Here is a 17,470-nt window from a genome sequence, read left to right on the forward strand (position 1 = left end):
ATATCCTATTTTTATTTTCATTTAATAAACCAATAATTTAAAAAATGCTGTAAATTTGAATAATTATGATTTGCACATTGCTTGTTTACGAGAATAAATAGTGTAGTGATTTCTCAAACAATTTCAAGTGTATAAAAGAAAAGCTCCATTTTACTTGCTTCCTCTAATTATTTCTTCTAAACCTCACAGTAGGTTTAGAATGGGGGCTCATTATAGCTTGTACACGTCAGAACTGATTAACAAGTGGACATGGGACGACTAGGTCGTTTTCTTTAATGACTTTCAGAGCAATGCAGCACTTTGTTACAGTCAAAATGTCTTTGTTGCTATTTGATACAGGCACCTCAAGCATGTGACCAGACTCTTCCTGTCTGTGTTCTGCGTCTCATGTTCCATGTCATTCTTTTCATTTAATTCCCCTGATGCACTCATCCTTAGTGAGATTTGTCGAGTCACACGTGTACAGGTAAGAAATATTCACCGCTGACACGTGGTTTGGTTTTACAGGCAGTTTGCAGTGAGGGAGTCCTTAAAGATATCAAATAATGAAACAACGAATCAGTGTTTTGATATGGTGAGCTTTCTTGATGATTCAGATTACTATAGTTTAAGATAATTATTAGCGGGCTGTCATATAATACTCCTGTAAGAAAAAATAATACATATTTTTCTGTAGCACTTTAGTTTATGTACCAATTCTCACTATTAACTTTGCTTATTAGCGTGCTGCCTTATTCTGCATTATTCTGTAATCCTACCCCATACCTAAACGTAACAACTGCCTTACTAATTATTAATTAATCAGCAAATTAAGAGTTTACTAGGCAAACGTTGTAATTAATTGTTAGTTAGAGAATTGGTCCCCAAACTAAAGTGTGACCTATTTTTCTAAGTAAAATCATAGTTTCCATTCAAACATTTTACATAGTAGGCTATTATTTTAAAATATTAAAGACAATATTAGTAAGTTTAGTACAACAATAGCCTACATTTGCAGTAAAATATTTAATAAAAGCATAGTAAGTAAAATATATAAGGCACCAAATATAGGCTATAAATGCATATCTGGAAGCACCCGCAGTAACTGCTGTGTAATAGTGGTCAAAGTCTTCCTCCAGTGGTTAAAATGCCGAAAAGCATGTTTCTTAGGTTGTGGATAAGTGAGGCTTTGCTGTAATGGCAGGTAATCCTACAGTTAGACGTTCAAACCTTGATCCAATCGATAAGCCACATTATATATAAGCACTTTAAGAGTTAGTAGATTGTGATGGGAAGACAGGGAATGTACACCTATAAATGCATGATTAAAACTAATCACTGCAAATGAACTGTGCAGAGGGATAAACTGTCAGTCTCTCAAAAGGGAGGACTGATTAGAAGTCGAACAGATCTGTGAAAATAAAGTCTTGGTTTTATATCTGAAGAGTGCGGAACGCGAGGAAGGGAACGGGACATTTACAGCACTTCTGAAATGAATCAAAAGAAAATTGACCATAGTTTTACTACAAATAAAACCAAAAAACCATGGTAACCACAAATTAACACTAGTTTAACCATGGTATTTGTAGTAAAACTGTGGTTATATGTAGTCAATACGCCAAAAACCATGGTTACTACAATTTTACTATAATAAAACCATGGTTTAATTTTTTCTGAAATGTATTGTCAACACTGTTCTGTGATTTCTCAATTAAATAGCTTAGAAACTGAAAAATCAAAATTTACTCTGATCTGAAAAGCTGAATCTTTGGATTTGCACACACAGACTAATCAAAACACCCGTGTTTTGAAGTCAAAGTTGCAGATTAATAGTTACACATGAGTAGAATGACATTCACATAAACAAAATGACACACACAAACGTGTGCTTTTGCGCTTTACTTCAGTTTCGCTGTAAAACCTCAAGTCAGCACTTACAACCTCTCAGATCTGGCAGTACAACTTCAAATCTTAACGCTTTGACTTTTGCTACTCCTGCAGTATTCCTGTAGCAAAACTCACTTGTGCACTCGTAAATGCAGACATGAGACCTCAGAGCCGGGGGCGGGGCTGGGCTGCGAATGAAGACATTTTATTGGTCGATGCCTGCAGAAAGAAACATGTTTTTTATGCATATGTATCAGTTATTTGTAAAACACTGGAAACTATTTTCATTGAATATCCTTAGCTTTTATATGATTTTAAGACAGCATTCATCTTGTCATACAGGTATTATCTGGTAGACAAATAATGCAACATCTTTCATATGCATATTCTGCACATTGCAGAGTAATATCGCTGCACCAGAGCCGCTGAGAAACAATTGATTGTGCATTGATAGCTACGCTGACTACACTTTACAATATAATTTTATTCTGGGGAATGAGACAGCATTGTTCTCATGCTCCTTGGCAGTCAAATGTGACCAAACACCTTAAATGTAACTTTTAACCAATAAAATAACTGTACTAAATTTTAGCTCAGTTCTGTTTAGTTAGAGGAGATTTTACTAAATAATAGGCACAATAATTATGATCCATGAATGACCGTTTTAAAAAGGCCTATAACATTTTCTAATATGCTCATCATTTATATTACAATTAGTGTAGTATTTAGGATTAAAATAGATCAAATGTTTTCCAGTGCAAAGAGGCAAATTAGAGGCATTTGGTGGCCAGAAAGATAATATTCATATGTAATGCCATGGTTTAACCACTAGATGCCCTTATGGCTGTTTAATAAATACATGTAGGCTATTTATCTAGTTGCTCAAAACAGTATTGCTGTTCATAACTGCTTACTTTTTTTAGGTTTTGCTGCTTAATGTACATTTAGACATTATCAAACACTCGATTTTTATAAGTTAGATTTTTTTTGAGCAAATCACTTTATTTAGTGCAATATCTAAAACTTTTTTTTTTTAAATGATGTAACACCATGCAATCATTTGTCTAAAATAATTACGTATTTTTTTAGCTAAGCAAAATGATGAATATTTATCTTCTGGTGTCACTCTTGTCCTGTCAATTGGGGAGAAGGATAGGATAGGATCAAGTGATAGGATCACGCTGATATAATACTAAATTCAGCATTTTAATAAACAGTGGTTTAATAAACAGCGTGCTACACGGGTGAAGATTCAGATGGACTCAGATGACCAACGTTTGCATTTTAAAGAGCCACTAATATAATTCCTGACGGTAGATTTTATTCTTAACTTCATGAGTTAAAATGTTGCTCGGCCATATATAAAAAGCTACATGATTTTAGTTGGATTTTCCCAAACAGGCTATTGTCAGACTAAAATCTGCTGGTATATTGGTTGAAATATGAAATATCTCCTTACAGGTCACTTTTAGTTTTAAATGTTGTAGGCATATATATACTATACTATACTATACTATACTATACTATACTATACTATATATAAACATAAATATAATAATAAACTATGATATCTCTTATGAAAATTAAGTTGGTTTTACTATTGTAAAAGTGTGGTAACCATGTTTTTTTGCAGGTTACCATTTCAATATAGGCAGCTTTACTACAAATACCATGGTATTTATTTAATAAAACCATGGTTAATTTTCGTAAGGGAAATTAATGTTTAGATTATAGTTTGGTACATTTACATAGCTGAATCACAATAAAGCTCACCTGAACTTAAACTAGTTTGATTATAGTAGCCTATTTGTATAATTAGATTAGCCTACTCCTCTTAGTAGGTTGTCTATGTGTAGTTTTATACTTGTTTAAACTTTTACTGCAGAGGTAGCCTACAGCATTTCTCTCCACTGTAGGCTATGTTTCAACATATATAGAAGAAAGACAATAAATCTTACTTGACCTAACGTAAAAATAAAATTCAAAATGCTTTCATTTTTGGTACACAATATTGTCTCTATCCACTATACATTTGCATTTTAGTATTACAATATATTGTGACACGATATATTGTTATACCCCTGCATTGTTTTGAATGTTGAACAATTGTATCAATATATATGTATATTCTATATCCCGCGATCCAACAGAGGATAAGAGGTACGGAGAATGGATCAGTTTTTATAGGGAAAGACAGCCTAGTTAAATGTTTAGCCATGTCACTCCTGATTTTTGAACTAATCAATCATGTTAACAACTTTACAGCACTTGTTGTGAATTTCACTGACACTGTAGTAAGGTCGCTTTGTGAACACATCTAAATGGTTAATTATAGATCTAGTAAGACAGAAACTCACCTGTTCCCCGCTCATATTGGTCTGAAAAGGTAAAGAGGTGTTTTAGGTCTCCGGAGACTAGCGTAAATTGACCGACAGCGCCATCTGCTGTTTTTGGAAAAGAAAGTTGCGCATCAACTTGCACATGTGAGAAAATCAGCCTGCACGCATTTGTGAGAAAATCAGCCCGCACTCGTGTGAGAAAATCAGCCTGTCGCATTTGTGAGAAAATCAGCCTGCACGCATTTGTGAGAAAATCAGCCCGCACTCGTGTGAGAAAATCAGCCTGCACGCATTTGTGAGAAAATCAGCCTGCACGCATTTGTGAGAAAATCAGCCTGCACGCATTTGTGAGAAAATCAGCCTGCACGCATTTGTGAGAAAATCAGCCTGCACGCATTTGTGAGAAAATCAGCCTGCACGCATTTGTGAGAAAATCAAGCCAAGTTTCCTCATAAAAAGGCAAATGAGTCTCACAGTTGTAACACACAATACATATATTTGTCCATACCTCTGCAGTTTTGTATTTGAAAATCACGTTGCGTTTGTTTGAAAGTCGAGTTTTTCTTTGCAAAGCAGATTGTGTTTATTTGCAAAACACTGGATTTGTTTGATGAATATTGGCACAAAATTCGCTCCATAGATAAACATCCAATTTTAATTTTTGGGTGAACTATCCCTTTAAGTTTTTAAACGAATCGTTTGAGTGAATTATTCAATGACTTATAAAGTAACTTGTCTAATGGCGTAACAATGCAACCTGCAAAAAAGGTCAGAGAAAATCCCTAGAAAAGTCAATCTGGAGACACTGACAAACTGAGTATGCTAATCAGCTTGGAGGACCAGTGTTATAACTTTAGCTATTTACAGCCGTAATAGACCATCGGCATGCTGTGTGAGTGCATTTGACTCATTAAGGGACCAAACTGAGGGACTGTCTCATGCATGTTATGGTTTTACTGCTAAGCCGAGACATCTGCTTGGATTAAACCTTTTCCATCTGCTGGCCTCCAGTCTACTGCCGAGCTATAAAACCACGTCTGTGCCTGGTGGAGGAAGCAAGTCAACTTATATGGATACATTTTCAAAAAATATATAGCTCCACACATTTGGGATTTTTATTTACTACTTTGTGTATTTATTATTTATTTAAACCTGTAAACATGGAACTTCAACATTATTTCTAGGCCACTAATCAAATAAGAAAATTTGTGGGCATGTGAGCTCTTTGAACAAAAGGTAAGATTTCTTCGCTTGCACTGAAGCTAATGACTTCTGAAACATCCTCAAATCATGTTGGAAAATATGATCATGAGGTTTTTAAGCTTTAATTGGGGGGGTAAGGCCTCGATGTTAGCCTTGTACCAGATAGCTCATCTTGGTCACATGACCTCATATAGCCCACACATGCTCGTAATCTGTTTATGCAGCGCATGACCCGTCCTCCCCCTCTCTTCTGCCCTCCCATCCCGTCTGCCTTTCAGCTGATGATGCATGTGGCAGAATAGGCTTGGGAGTATTGCTATAGCAACCGCAAACAGAGAGGCACTTCAGAGCAATCTCAAAGAGGAAATGTGACCTGGGCCATTACACATCTACAAGCCCTACAAGACAACCGGATCACTTCTAAAGGTAAGGAGATCGTGCAAATGAGGAATGAATAAAGAGGAGATGGCAAAGGAGAATGGGGGAGGAGTGGGTGGATGGATGTAGAGGAAGACAATATTGAGAAAAACACAAGACTAACGAATTCAGCACGTTTTGAGAAGTCAAACTTTGCATTTTGAGAATCACTGGCAGGGATTTAAAGTGATGTTAATGGTAACAGGTGGACATTGAACATATTACTTTTAGTACTGTTGGTCAGTACAGTGTTCAAGGCAAAATAATCTCTTCTTGATGGATCAAATCATACATTTGCTTAATAACATTACTGCTTTGGTCAAATTTTAAGTAGTGAAATGGCTATTGTCTCCAAATGAATGTTCCTAAATTTTGGACATATTCTGAAATTATAACTGTTGCACTTTAATTCTGATCAGGTCTTCTATTTGAGGCAGGTTTATGGATGGCATGTGTTTTAGTACTCAAACAGTTTTGTTTACAACTTTGAATAGACAAACAATGAGATATTTCTCAAAATATCTTTTTTTCTGTGTTCAGCAAAGGATCATACAGTTTTTGAACAACATTTTCCTTTTTGGGTCAACTATCTATCTATTTCAACTGCTTTTTATTCTGTATTCTCGTCATCACATGGCAATGAACCCAAATGTGACATTCAATGAGTAATTTAAGAAATAATGCTTTTTATAAGTGGTTCTCGACTGGTGGACCATGACCCAAAAATGGTCAAAAAATTATAAAAACAAAAATAATAAATAACTCTAATTTGTAAGTAAACCAAATGTAGAGGACATTTTACAAAAAAATACATGTAAAGTTGTTCCACTTCCAAATGTTATGTTTAATTCAATATGATACTGTCCGTTTATTTGTGAAATTGACTGGTTTAGAATAAAATTATTTCAAAGAAAATGTGTGTGTGTGTAAACCTGTGTGTGTAGTGGCATGGTTAAATGCAACTAAATTGTTTGCATAGGTAGACACTCTTCACAAATTCACATCAGAACAGATTCTGTGTTGGAAATGAGCCGAGAGCTCAGTGCTGTGATGTCTGTCAGGTGTTAAAGAGCATCTGTGCTTTGAGGTTTAGCCTTGGTAACATTCAGTCACAACAACAATATGATGTTGCAAATGAGTAGGCTGCAACCTTAAATGGATAGTCCCAATATAAAGATTGACATCTATACACTCTTAAAACTAAAGGTGCTTAAAAGGTTATTCACAGCAATGCCACAGAAGAACCATTCAGTCAAACCATCTCTTTCTTGCCTTTGTATAATCTGAAGAACCTTCTTTCGCCACAAAGGACCTTTTGTGAAACAGAAAGGTTCTTCAGATGTTAAAGGTTCTTTATGGAACGTTTAGACAAAGAGGTTCTTCTATGGCATCGTGAAGCACCTTTACTTTTAAGAGTGTCTTAAATGAAGAACCTTAAACACCCATGGAACATTTCCATCGAACCTAGGTTCTTTAGATTATGAAAATGTTCTTTACACAAAAAAAAACAGTGGTTCTTTTAGCAAAGGGGAAGTTGTGGCCTAATGGTTAGAGAGTCGGACTTGTAATCCGAAGGTTGCGGGTTCGAGTCTCCGGCCGGCAGGAATTGTAGGTGGGGGGAGTGAATGTCCAGCGCTCTCTCCACCCTCAATACCACGACTGAGGTGCCCTTGAGCAAGGCACCGAACCCCCAACTGCTCCCCGGGCGCTGCAGCATAAATGGCTGCCCACTGCTCCGGGTGTGTGTTCACGGTGTGTGTGTGTTCACTGCTGTGTGTGTGCACGTTGGATGGGTTAAATGCAGAGCACGAATTCCGAGTATGGGTCACCATACTTGGCTGAATGTCACTTCACTTCAAATGTTTGGTTCTTCAATGGCATTTCTGCGAGTGAATGTTGGTAGCCAAACCATTTCAGATTCCACTGGATCCACTAAAATACCATGGAAGTCAATAGGACCCAAAACTGTTGGCAGATGATCACAGAATTTTGTGTGCAAGCCCTTCATGCCAAATTTCGAGGTGAAATTAATAAGAAAAGGCAAACACAAATCCCAAGATCCATCATCCATTGCACACCCAACATTTGTTTAAACTGCTTTTTGTTTTGTGTATCCATGACGGCTTTTACTGCATCTCTTATAAAGTTGAAGGTGAGCAGCAGAGGGCCGGTGACAGCAGCGAGTATGTCGTGGTTCAGCTGGAACGAGCCGTACTATCGGAGCCCACGACGTGAGCCGTCTGAAGTGGTTACGGACACCTTGATGCTGGAGCTGAGCTGGCAGATGAAGGAGGCCGAGACACAGCAGCGGGAGCGAGACAATGAGTATCGGCGGCTGAAGAGCGGCGTGGACTACAGCTGGCTCATGAGCACCCCACGCAGCTCTCATGACATCAGCCAAGGAGAGAGACTCGGCCTTGAAGAGCTGTGTAGCAAAGTACCGCCATCATACTGCGGATCTGTAATACAAAGGTAAGACATTAAAGGATACATTCACTGAGTGCTCCATGTTGCACGTTTTGTTTTCAGCATGAGGATGTTCGTCATCACAGGTTCAGGAGAGGGCGATCTGGGTTAATTAGTTTACTAAGCCGTCTTTGTGATGTCATTACAAAGAAACACACAAAGACAGCCATGATTATTTTATCTTGGTGAACTAAGCTGCTCTAACCTGCTGAAGTGATAATAGTAAATCGCACACAGGCCTCACGGGATACACACCTGACAGATTCAGATGAGCCCCAACAGATGCTGTTCATGTTTATTCAGGTGGCAACTGCATAGCAACTGATTTTTTATTTTTTTTGTTCTGCCCCCATATGATAACAAACACCCATTACTTAAAGGGACAGGTCACCAAAAAATTAAAGTTCTGTCATCATATACTCGCCCTCATGTTGTTGCAAAACTATATGATTTTTTTCTTCTGTGGAACATAAAAGATGATAATTTGAGATTTTTATTTTTACAATTTTTTTTTTTTTCCATCTAATGGAATTTGATGGTAACGGGTTGGTTACCAAAACACTTATATGAATATATTTGTTTATTCAGAAGAAAGAGTCATGCATGTTTATAATGACATGATGGTGAGAAAATAATAATCCACTAACTTCCATTTAGGTGAACTTTTATAACACAGACACACACACAAAGTAAAAAGAAATCACACATTGTTTTGCCCATTCACTAATAATTCATAGCAATCATGGGCTGTCAAGCATTAAAAAGGGGAAAAAAGGTATTATGAAAGCACTGTATCCTGTGTGTTATAGTCCAAGCCTTCCAACAAAATACAGTATGTTTGTATATATAGTCATATCAGTCTGTTCCTCACATGATTAATTTGATTAAGTGAAACTAAAACTTTTGAAAAACAGTTTTTGTTATTTGAAATTATTTTGTTAAAATATACAAATATTCCTAAAGCTAAAACGAAATAAAAATTAATAAAACTATATAAAACTACTACTAAAATGACAAAAACACATATCAAGACTACTAAAAGTTTAATTAAAATTAAACTGAAAATTATAAAATATCAAAATAATAGATAAAATATTATATTTTATTAAAAAGAATATATAAAAAAAATATTTTATATATTTTATCACTAAGCTGAAGATTTTTGATGTGTGTGTTTTGAGAAAAAAAGGTTAAAGGAGTAAATACTGACATAATTTTCAAGTCAAATTCGTGCATCCTTGTAAGAGAGAATCTTTTTTTTTTTTGAAAGAAGTAGGATGATCCCATGAGGACTAGGTGAAAAAGTTAGACTTTTGAGAGGATTTTGTTGATTAAACAAAGGAGGAGAAGGAAGATTAAGAAAACACTGATTCATTGATTTAATTGGAAAGATAAGAACCTAGCTTGGTAACCTATTTTAAGACTCCCTAAGAACATCTTAGTCTGTGGAGCAAGAGCGCTTTTACTCTGATGAGTCAAGGGCTTATGGTCTGCTCTCATAGGGACCACAGGTGATAATTCACCTGGGAAAGAGAGGCTGATGTTTTTGCGCTGTGTAAAATCTGTTTTAACGGGTGATTAAAACAGACACACAACCAAAAGAATTTGTCTGAAAATGGTTATTGAATGGTGTTATAAAACATTAGCAATCATTTCGTTTTTCCTTGAGGTCCACTTAGCCTACACATGACAATTTTCAACTCTTTCTATAACTTTTACAATAAAAGATGCAGGGGTTAATTTTTGTCACTGTACTTATGTAAATTTATGTAAATAACCTCATGATTGGCTAATCTCTCTGCATATGAAATGAGTAATAACACTTACTTATAAGATTCTAACATTGGGATTGTATGGAACTATGTTTCTGCTTAAAAAAAAACAGTAAATTGTGACTTTATCTTTCAATATCACTTTAAATCTTGCAAGTGTGACTGTTTCTTGTAGTTCCGTAAATGCGCCTTTCAGTTTCTCAGTGTGACTTTAAATCTCACAATTGTGACTTTGTTTGTGATAACTGCAACTTCATACCTCATACTTGTGGCAAAGGTAACTTTGTTTCTTTGTAATTCTGACTGTATATCTCACAATGTGCCTTCAAATCTCACAATTGCGACTTTCTTTCTTGTAATTGTGGCTTTGTCTTTCAATGTGATTTTAAATCTCACAAGTGTGACTGTTGCTTGTAGTTCTGACTTTATATTGCATAATGTGCCTTTATATCTTCCAGCTACGACTTTATATCTCTCAATGTCACTTTAAAAATCACAATTGTGACATTGTTTCTTGTAATTGCGACTTTATATCTCGCAGTTGAAACTTGATTTCCCTCAGTGTGACTTCAAATCTTGCAAGGGTAACTTTGTTTCTTTGTAATTTCAACTTTTTGTCTCTCTATGTGACTTAAAATCTTGCAAGAGTGACTTTATTTCTTGTAATTGCGAATTTATATCTTGCAGTTGCAACTTTAGTTTTCTCAGTGTTAAACCTGGCAAAGGTAACCATGTCTTAGTAAAATCTTCATAATTTCTTTATATTTCAGTGTGCCTTTATATTTTTCAATTGTAACTTTATACTCTCAATGTGACTTTAAAGCGCACAGTTGTGACTTTGTTTCTTGTATTTGGGACTTTATACGTCACACTTGTGACTTTATTTTTCAGTGTTAAATCTCGCAAGGGTGATTATTTCTCCAAATTTGGATTTTATGTTTCACAGTGTGCCTTTATATATTTTCCAATTGTGACTTTATGTCTTTCGATGTGACTTTCAATGTCTTGCAAGGGTGACTTTATTTCTTGTAATTGCGACTTAATATCTTGCAATTATAACTTTATTTACCTCAATGTGCCTTTAAATCTCGCAATTACATCTTTGTTTCTTGTAATTGTGGCTTTATCTTTCAATGTGACTTTAAATCTCGCAAGGTGACTGTTTCTCATCATTTTGACTTTATATCTCACAATGTGCCTTTTTATCTTCCAATAGTGACTTTATGTATCTCAATGTGACTTTAAATCTCACAATTGTGACTTTGTTTCTTGTTCCTTCGCCTTTTTATATCACATCTCTAAATGTAAATTTAAATTGCGCAGTTGCGACTTTACTTCTTGTAATTGTGACTTTATATCTCACAGTATCTTCCTGCTGTGACTTTATATCTCAAAATGTGACTTTATATGTTATAGTTGCGAATTTGTAGTTTGTAATGTGACTATGGCCCGGTTTCACAGACAGGGCTTAGACTAAACCTGGATTAGGCCATAGTTCAATTAGGACATTTAAGTAATTTTTTATAAACACACTTATAAAAAAAAAGCATTACTGGTGTGCATCTTGAGACAAAACAAGGCACTGATGTATTTTAAGATCAGTCAGTGCAAGTTTCTTTCAGTTGAAACAGCTCAGGCTTACATTTTAGTCTAGGATTAGGTTTAAGCCTTGTTTGTGAAACCAGGGGTTTATGTCTTATTTTAAACACAATTACTTTTTATGTTTTACTCTGAGGCAGAAACAGGCTTCCATGTGATCCTTGTATAGATGCAGGTCACATCATTTGGCACGTTTCTTCATCAGACATCTTGAAGACAGTTTAGTTGCAGCTTTGAATGCCTTTTTTGGATGGACAGAAAGTTTTGATTTCGAAAATTAGTAATACATATAATACAAAGAATGAATTCAACTTGAATTAAATGACGTACTGCGCCCCTTAGACAAAAAAAAAAGTGTTATTCAAAACTGTCCACACTCTTTCCTGTCTTCACAGGTTTCGGCAGGTGCTGATGGAGAATGAGCCTGAGGTGCAGGAGGTTTCCGGACTCTTTCGCTCCGTGCTTGTGGAAACACTTGAGCGTGTTCATGAGGAGCAGGAGGCGCAGCGTCTGACCCACCAGTGGAACAACAGACGCTCCATAAGCCTGTCCCTGATGAGCTTCAAGTCTCGCGTGCGCATCAACCCTTTCGGCAGCACCTTGGGCCTGAAATCAAACAGCTACGGCTCGGAGGAAGATGGAGTAGATGTCAAGACTGTGTGTGGGGATGTTGAGAAGGGCCTTGGTCAGACAACAGAGAAAGCGCAGCGCGTGTGGAGCATGCCGGAGTTTCGGCACAAGGGGATCAATGGGAAAGCTTGAGTGTCTGGGAGTGGGATTCAGCCGGATCTGGCCCAGTCAACGACTGTCTGATATTCCCAGCATCTCCTTCACTGTCAGTGTATTTATATTTCCAGAAGTATGGAGGGACGAGGTATGTTGATGTTGGGAAATAAAACTCAAGCAAAGCATCATAAATCAATAAATAGGCCTATGCTACAAGGACTACAGATCATAAAGCCACACTTTTCATTTTTGACTGAATGTGCATATATGCAGTAAAACCAGATACTAGCCTGATCATTTACTATCAGATTCAATTTGTATGACAAGTTATTCTGAAATAGTACAGTTGCCTAATTTATCCTGTGAACTTTTGAAATGGCCCTTCTGTTTCACAGTTGATATAAAAAATAATTAAAAAGAAAAATAGGCTATAATATTCAAGTGCAGATCAACTTTTGTAACATTGCCCCGTTTGTTTAGAACAGCTGGTGCTGTATTTGGTGTGGAAATGTTCAGATGCTTGTGCATGACAAGTGATGAGTTGCTTGCGAAAAATATTTAATTTTAATTACTTTGGTCAGTTGAGTTACAATAACTAGAATGTAAATGTATAAAATCAATAAATGTTTTAATTTCATTGTGCTGAAAAATAAAGATTGATGCACGCTTGCTTCTAGTTTGTGATTCTGAGACAGTAATATGTACCATGGTATCTTATATTTTTATAACAAATGCCTCTATGGTATCTGAAACCCATTTCTGATTATTATAAAGAGTAAAAGACCAACTTTTCTTTGCTCATATGTTCCATACAAAAACTGCAATTGGAGTTTTGTAGCTTTTAGTTAAGGTCTATTTTTACACATTTAAAATGTGCATCTTTTCTCTTCCCACAAAATGGACCAAAAATATTGATGACACATCAGCATATCCAAATGTTTGCCCAATCGAATGCTCTTAATGTGTATGTTCTCTCCTCCAATACCACCTACCTTTGGCTAGCAAAAGCAAGAAGCAAAAAGCTTGTAGCTGTTTTGAAAAAGAGACCTTTGATTGGTCCCAACCTAATTTCCTGTTTCAGTAGCAAATAAGCATATCTTTAAAATAATAATAATAATAATAAGCATACCTTAAAAAAAACTACCTCAACTATCTAAATGATTTTGTCAAATGTTAGAAAAATGTTTATGTGATTTCAAAACCTTTTCGAGATACTATAAAATAAAGAACACAAACCGTAAATTTATTGAACAGTATTGTCATCAGTACGGTCAGATGCACGTAACTCACAAAGACAGATCACAAGCTTTCAGCTGCTAGTGGTGCCTCTGCATTTGGTTCAACACAGTAAATACACAAATTATCATGGGATAACAAGAAATGCACCACTGGAACAACACGACTACAATGTTGTTTCAATTTTGAATTGTTTTTGAGATATACAACCTTCATCTCCCTGGTCACAACCTGTACACACGTGATTTACATCCTTCTGAACAATTCCTCACAGATCTGGACTGATTCTGTTATTATGTACTTGAGGTTTGCATTTTTAAAAAAAGAATACATTTTTATTTTATTTTCTTACAATTTCAGTAACATGTAACAATGTTACATCCAAGCTACAGTTCTCGTAGGGTACGGTTAATCAGACATAAAATAAGTATTTCAGGACACAGTCTGGAATTTAAAAAAGGAGGACAGCCATCCACATAGTTGGTAAGTCTTTCCCTGAGTGGCAGTCAGGCGAATAATGAAAAAAAAAAAAGTTATCTGATTCTGCAGTTCCAGGTCTGGACTGAATCAGAAAGTGGAGTTCAAGAACTCCAGCAGTTCTGCTCTGTTTTTGTCCCTCTGTTTAAAAAATAAAAAAGCAAGTCAATAAAAAAACTGTGTTAATATGACTAGAGTTAATCTGGTTTACATTCTAGCGTTAGTTTCACCAGCCATCATAACTAGATAAAAGCAGCAGAGGAAAATATCCATCCCGTGCTTTTATTCGAGTTTTTCTTTAGTGCATTTAAGTGTAACACGCACAATGAAAAACTCACCTGCTTGTCTTTCTTTGATTTTTTCATTTTCATTTTAATCTTTTTCCCAGAAATCATACTGTACTTGCCAGATTTCGTCTTTTCCTTAAGATACTGGGGATGACAGAAATGTATTCAACTTTGCAATAACTCATTCAAAATAAAAATAAAAGCATTGGTAAAAAAAAAAAAGAGAAAAATGTCTACTATGAAGCTTTGAGTTGAGTTGAAAAAAAGTACCTTTGAAATTTGAACAGGTCCAGAGCTGTTGTCCTGCCCTTTGTGCCCCTTTTCCTTCTTCCGCTTACGTGTCTTCTCTTTTTTCCCTTTCTATAATAATAATAATAGTAAAAACAGAGAAGTGATCATTTATTCCACACCAACATTTAATTAATTAACATCAAACAGCTCCTAAAAAATGACACAATAAACAAGAATGGAATAGTTCAGTCAAAAATGAAATTCTTTGTAGTTTGACAGTCACTAACTGACATCGCATGTCAAGAGCTGCGTGAAAATGATTTAATTATTGCTTTTGTGTTATGAAGAAAAAAATAATAAAGTACAGGTTTGTAACACTGTGATTGAATAAATCCTGATTTTATTTTTGTGTGAATTCTCCCTTAATACTTTGGATAAAAATACACAAATTTATCAAATGAAATGAAAAAATAACCGGGTACCTTTTTGCCTTGTTTCTCTTTCCTTTTTTTCGAAGATTTTCTTTGTTTTTTGCAAGAATCTAGCAGTGGAAGCACAAAACACATTGACATCTCTAATCACCTAATGAAGTACGTGAGGCTTTACACACACAAAATTCTCCTTTCATGCAATATAATCAATTTGTAAATAAATACATGATTTTTATTTAACTTACCTGAGCCACTAGAGCTGGAGTTACTACGTGATGATGAACTGCTGGATGAAGACCGCGAAGAAGAAGAAGAGGAGGATGATGAGGAGGAAGAACTGGAAGATGATGAGGACGATCTGCTTCGGCTTCTTGCTCGTTTGCGGGTTTCTCTTCCTGTTAATGTATAACAGTATCACTTGTGCATGTCAAGTTTAGGGATTGTGTTCTCCCAGTGATTTGTTTCCTAACAGAGCAGTCGTCTAGAGAAACTCACCTCTGCTGTGAGAACTACTTCTGCTTTTTGTACTTGACTCACTTGTCTCCACGGCGTCCACTTTGGCAGACTGATAAATAAGAAATAAAACCCTCAGCATCCAGATCTTTTCAAACTGCTCAAAACATGGCCTGTGTTCTTCATGAGAATCATAGGCAGATTCAAAGCTCTATATGATGCTAAAAAATGCTGAATTTGCATTCATTCTACAGTCAACTACTCATTTACTTCACACGCTGCACTTTATCCATATAAAATGTTTAGAAACAAGTTTGTAAACATCAACCAATGAATTACAGCTTCATCTGAAGGTTTAACGAGAAGGCTGTTCAACACTTTACCATGTTTTAAAACGTGGTCCTCGCGACCACACCAAAAAACCCGGAAAAATCAGAGTAATAGCCCGATATGACTATAATCCGTGCTGAAAATAAGCTGCGTGGAATATAAATGACTCCTTTTCATTTCTGTGATCGGTGAGTGTGAATCAATAACATAAACACCACTGCGCGGCCATCTTGTTTACGTCATACAAACAAACTACATTATCCGGGTACTGTTTAGCAGCGCAGGCGCGTGTCCGACGCACACAAATAAAAGTCCTAATTTATCTACTGTTTATTAAAATTTTTAGTATCTTATTCAGGTATATAAAAAAATAGTTAATTTTTGAAGCAGCACGCAGACTGTGTCATCACATTATTATTTAATTTACATAACTCTTTAAATTGAAGCGGTTTAATGAAGGTCTCGGCTTCCTGGAGAAGTTTGGAGCTTCTTGGCCTGAACACTTACATGGAAAACCAGGTAGCCTACGTCCAGACAAGATATGCTACCAGTTTTTTACATCTGAAATGCTACATTTGAATAGCCATTTTTCTTCAGGTGAGATAGGATATATACGTGCAGGGACAAAAAGGAGGTTGGTTATGTTTTTCTTTTACCACAAACTAATCAGTTTCCTCATCGCAGATAGATTTTGTAGACATATAATGTGTCTCTAAGATTTTAATTTAGAAATTGGGTTCATGTAGGGCCTAACTGTACCAACTGTTTATAGATTATTAAAAAAATATATGTTTGGTTTTAATGTAGCATGAGGAAATTATTCCACTTTTCCAACAGAGCGCGCCAACGACTAAATTATATTTGTGACCCTGGACCACCAAACCAGTCTCAAGTCGCTGGGGTATATTTGTAGCAATAGCCAAAAATACATTGTATGGGTCAAAATATAAATTTGTCTTTTATGCCAAAAATCATTAGGATATTAAGTAAAGATACATGTTCCATGAAGATATTTAGTCAATTTCCTACCGTAAATATATCAAAACTTGCATTGCTAATAACTTCATTTGAACAACTTTAAACGTGATTTTCTCAGTATTTAATTTTTTGGCACCCTCAGATTCCAGATGTTCAAATAGTTGTATCTCGGCCAAATATTGCTCTATCCTAACAATCCATACATCAATGAAAAGCTTATTTATTCAGGAGGATGTAGAAATCTCAATTTTGAGACATTCACAAATGTTGGACATTTTCCCCCTGATGGTCACTGAAAGCATTTTTGCATGATTTACATCTCTTTTGTTGTGCCTGAAAATACGTCAACAATGTAGGCTATTTTACGGTGGCCGAGAGAGCTCAACGTGCTGCAACTTCAGAAAACACATGCAAATAGAATAAGCACCAGAAAATCAAGAAAACATCTTCATCAGTTTGACAGCAGGAGGTGAAAATGCTCACAACACAAACAAATAAAGAAACACACTGCAAACGCTCACAACACAAACAAATAAAGAAACACACTGCAAACGCTCACAACACAACCAAATACATTTTATTTGCAGTGTGTTTCTTTGTTTGGTTGTGTTGTGAGCGTTTGCAGCACATGTGTTGTCAAATTGAGGAAGTTGTTTTCT

At 35.8% G+C, this 17,470-nt stretch overlaps 2 protein-coding genes across 3 annotated transcripts; one reads left to right on the forward strand and one right to left on the reverse strand.

Annotated features, from left to right (window-relative positions):
• Positions 1 to 358: 358 nt before the first annotated feature.
• Positions 359 to 13,063, forward strand: LOC306844113 (protein RD3-like). 2 transcript variants are annotated; one of them, XM_079376032.1, is made up of 4 exons: positions 359 to 466; positions 5,687 to 5,834; positions 7,972 to 8,297; positions 12,058 to 13,063. In XM_079376032.1, exons 3-4 carry the CDS (start codon positions 8,011 to 8,013, stop codon positions 12,422 to 12,424), a joined length of 654 nt encoding a protein of 217 aa, XP_079232158.1. In that variant the 5' UTR covers positions 359 to 466; positions 5,687 to 5,834; positions 7,972 to 8,010; the 3' UTR covers positions 12,425 to 13,063. The 2 variants fall into 2 exon arrangements, with proteins under 2 accessions (XP_079232158.1, XP_079232157.1); XM_079376031.1 differs by lacking the exon at positions 359 to 466 and adding an exon at positions 5,104 to 5,441.
• Positions 13,064 to 13,596: 533 nt separating this feature from the next.
• LOC306844114 (uncharacterized protein) lies at positions 13,597 to 16,127 on the reverse strand. Its single transcript, XM_079376033.1, has 7 exons — positions 15,887 to 16,127; positions 15,546 to 15,615; positions 15,296 to 15,445; positions 15,102 to 15,160; positions 14,659 to 14,748; positions 14,440 to 14,532; positions 13,597 to 14,242 (listed from the first exon to the last, which is right to left on the reverse strand). The coding sequence occupies exons 1-7, from the start codon at positions 15,887 to 15,889 to the stop codon at positions 14,192 to 14,194; spliced, it is 516 nt and encodes a 171-aa protein (XP_079232159.1). The 5' UTR covers positions 15,890 to 16,127; the 3' UTR covers positions 13,597 to 14,191.
• Positions 16,128 to 17,470: the final 1,343 nt, after the last annotated feature.

Source organism: Barbus barbus (assembly GCF_936440315.1).
Source record: "Barbus barbus genome assembly, chromosome: 24".
Taxonomy (NCBI): domain Eukaryota; kingdom Metazoa; phylum Chordata; class Actinopteri; order Cypriniformes; family Cyprinidae; genus Barbus; species Barbus barbus.

Coding starts and splice junctions, on each gene's coding strand:
- LOC306844114 (XM_079376033.1), bottom strand. Junction 15,161..15,295: donor CTCCAGCTCTAGTGGCTCAG/GTAAGTTAAATA, acceptor TTCCACTGCTAG/ATTCTTGCAAAAAACAAAGA. Junction 14,243..14,439: donor AATCAAAGAAAGACAAGCAG/GTGAGTTTTTCA, acceptor TTTTTTAAACAG/AGGGACAAAAACAGAGCAGA.
- LOC306844113 (XM_079376032.1), top strand. CDS start 8,011: ATGTCGTGGTTCAGCTGGAACGAGCCGTACTATCGGAGCCCACGACGT. Junction 8,298..12,057: donor TGCGGATCTGTAATACAAAG/GTAAGACATTAA, acceptor CTGTCTTCACAG/GTTTCGGCAGGTGCTGATGG.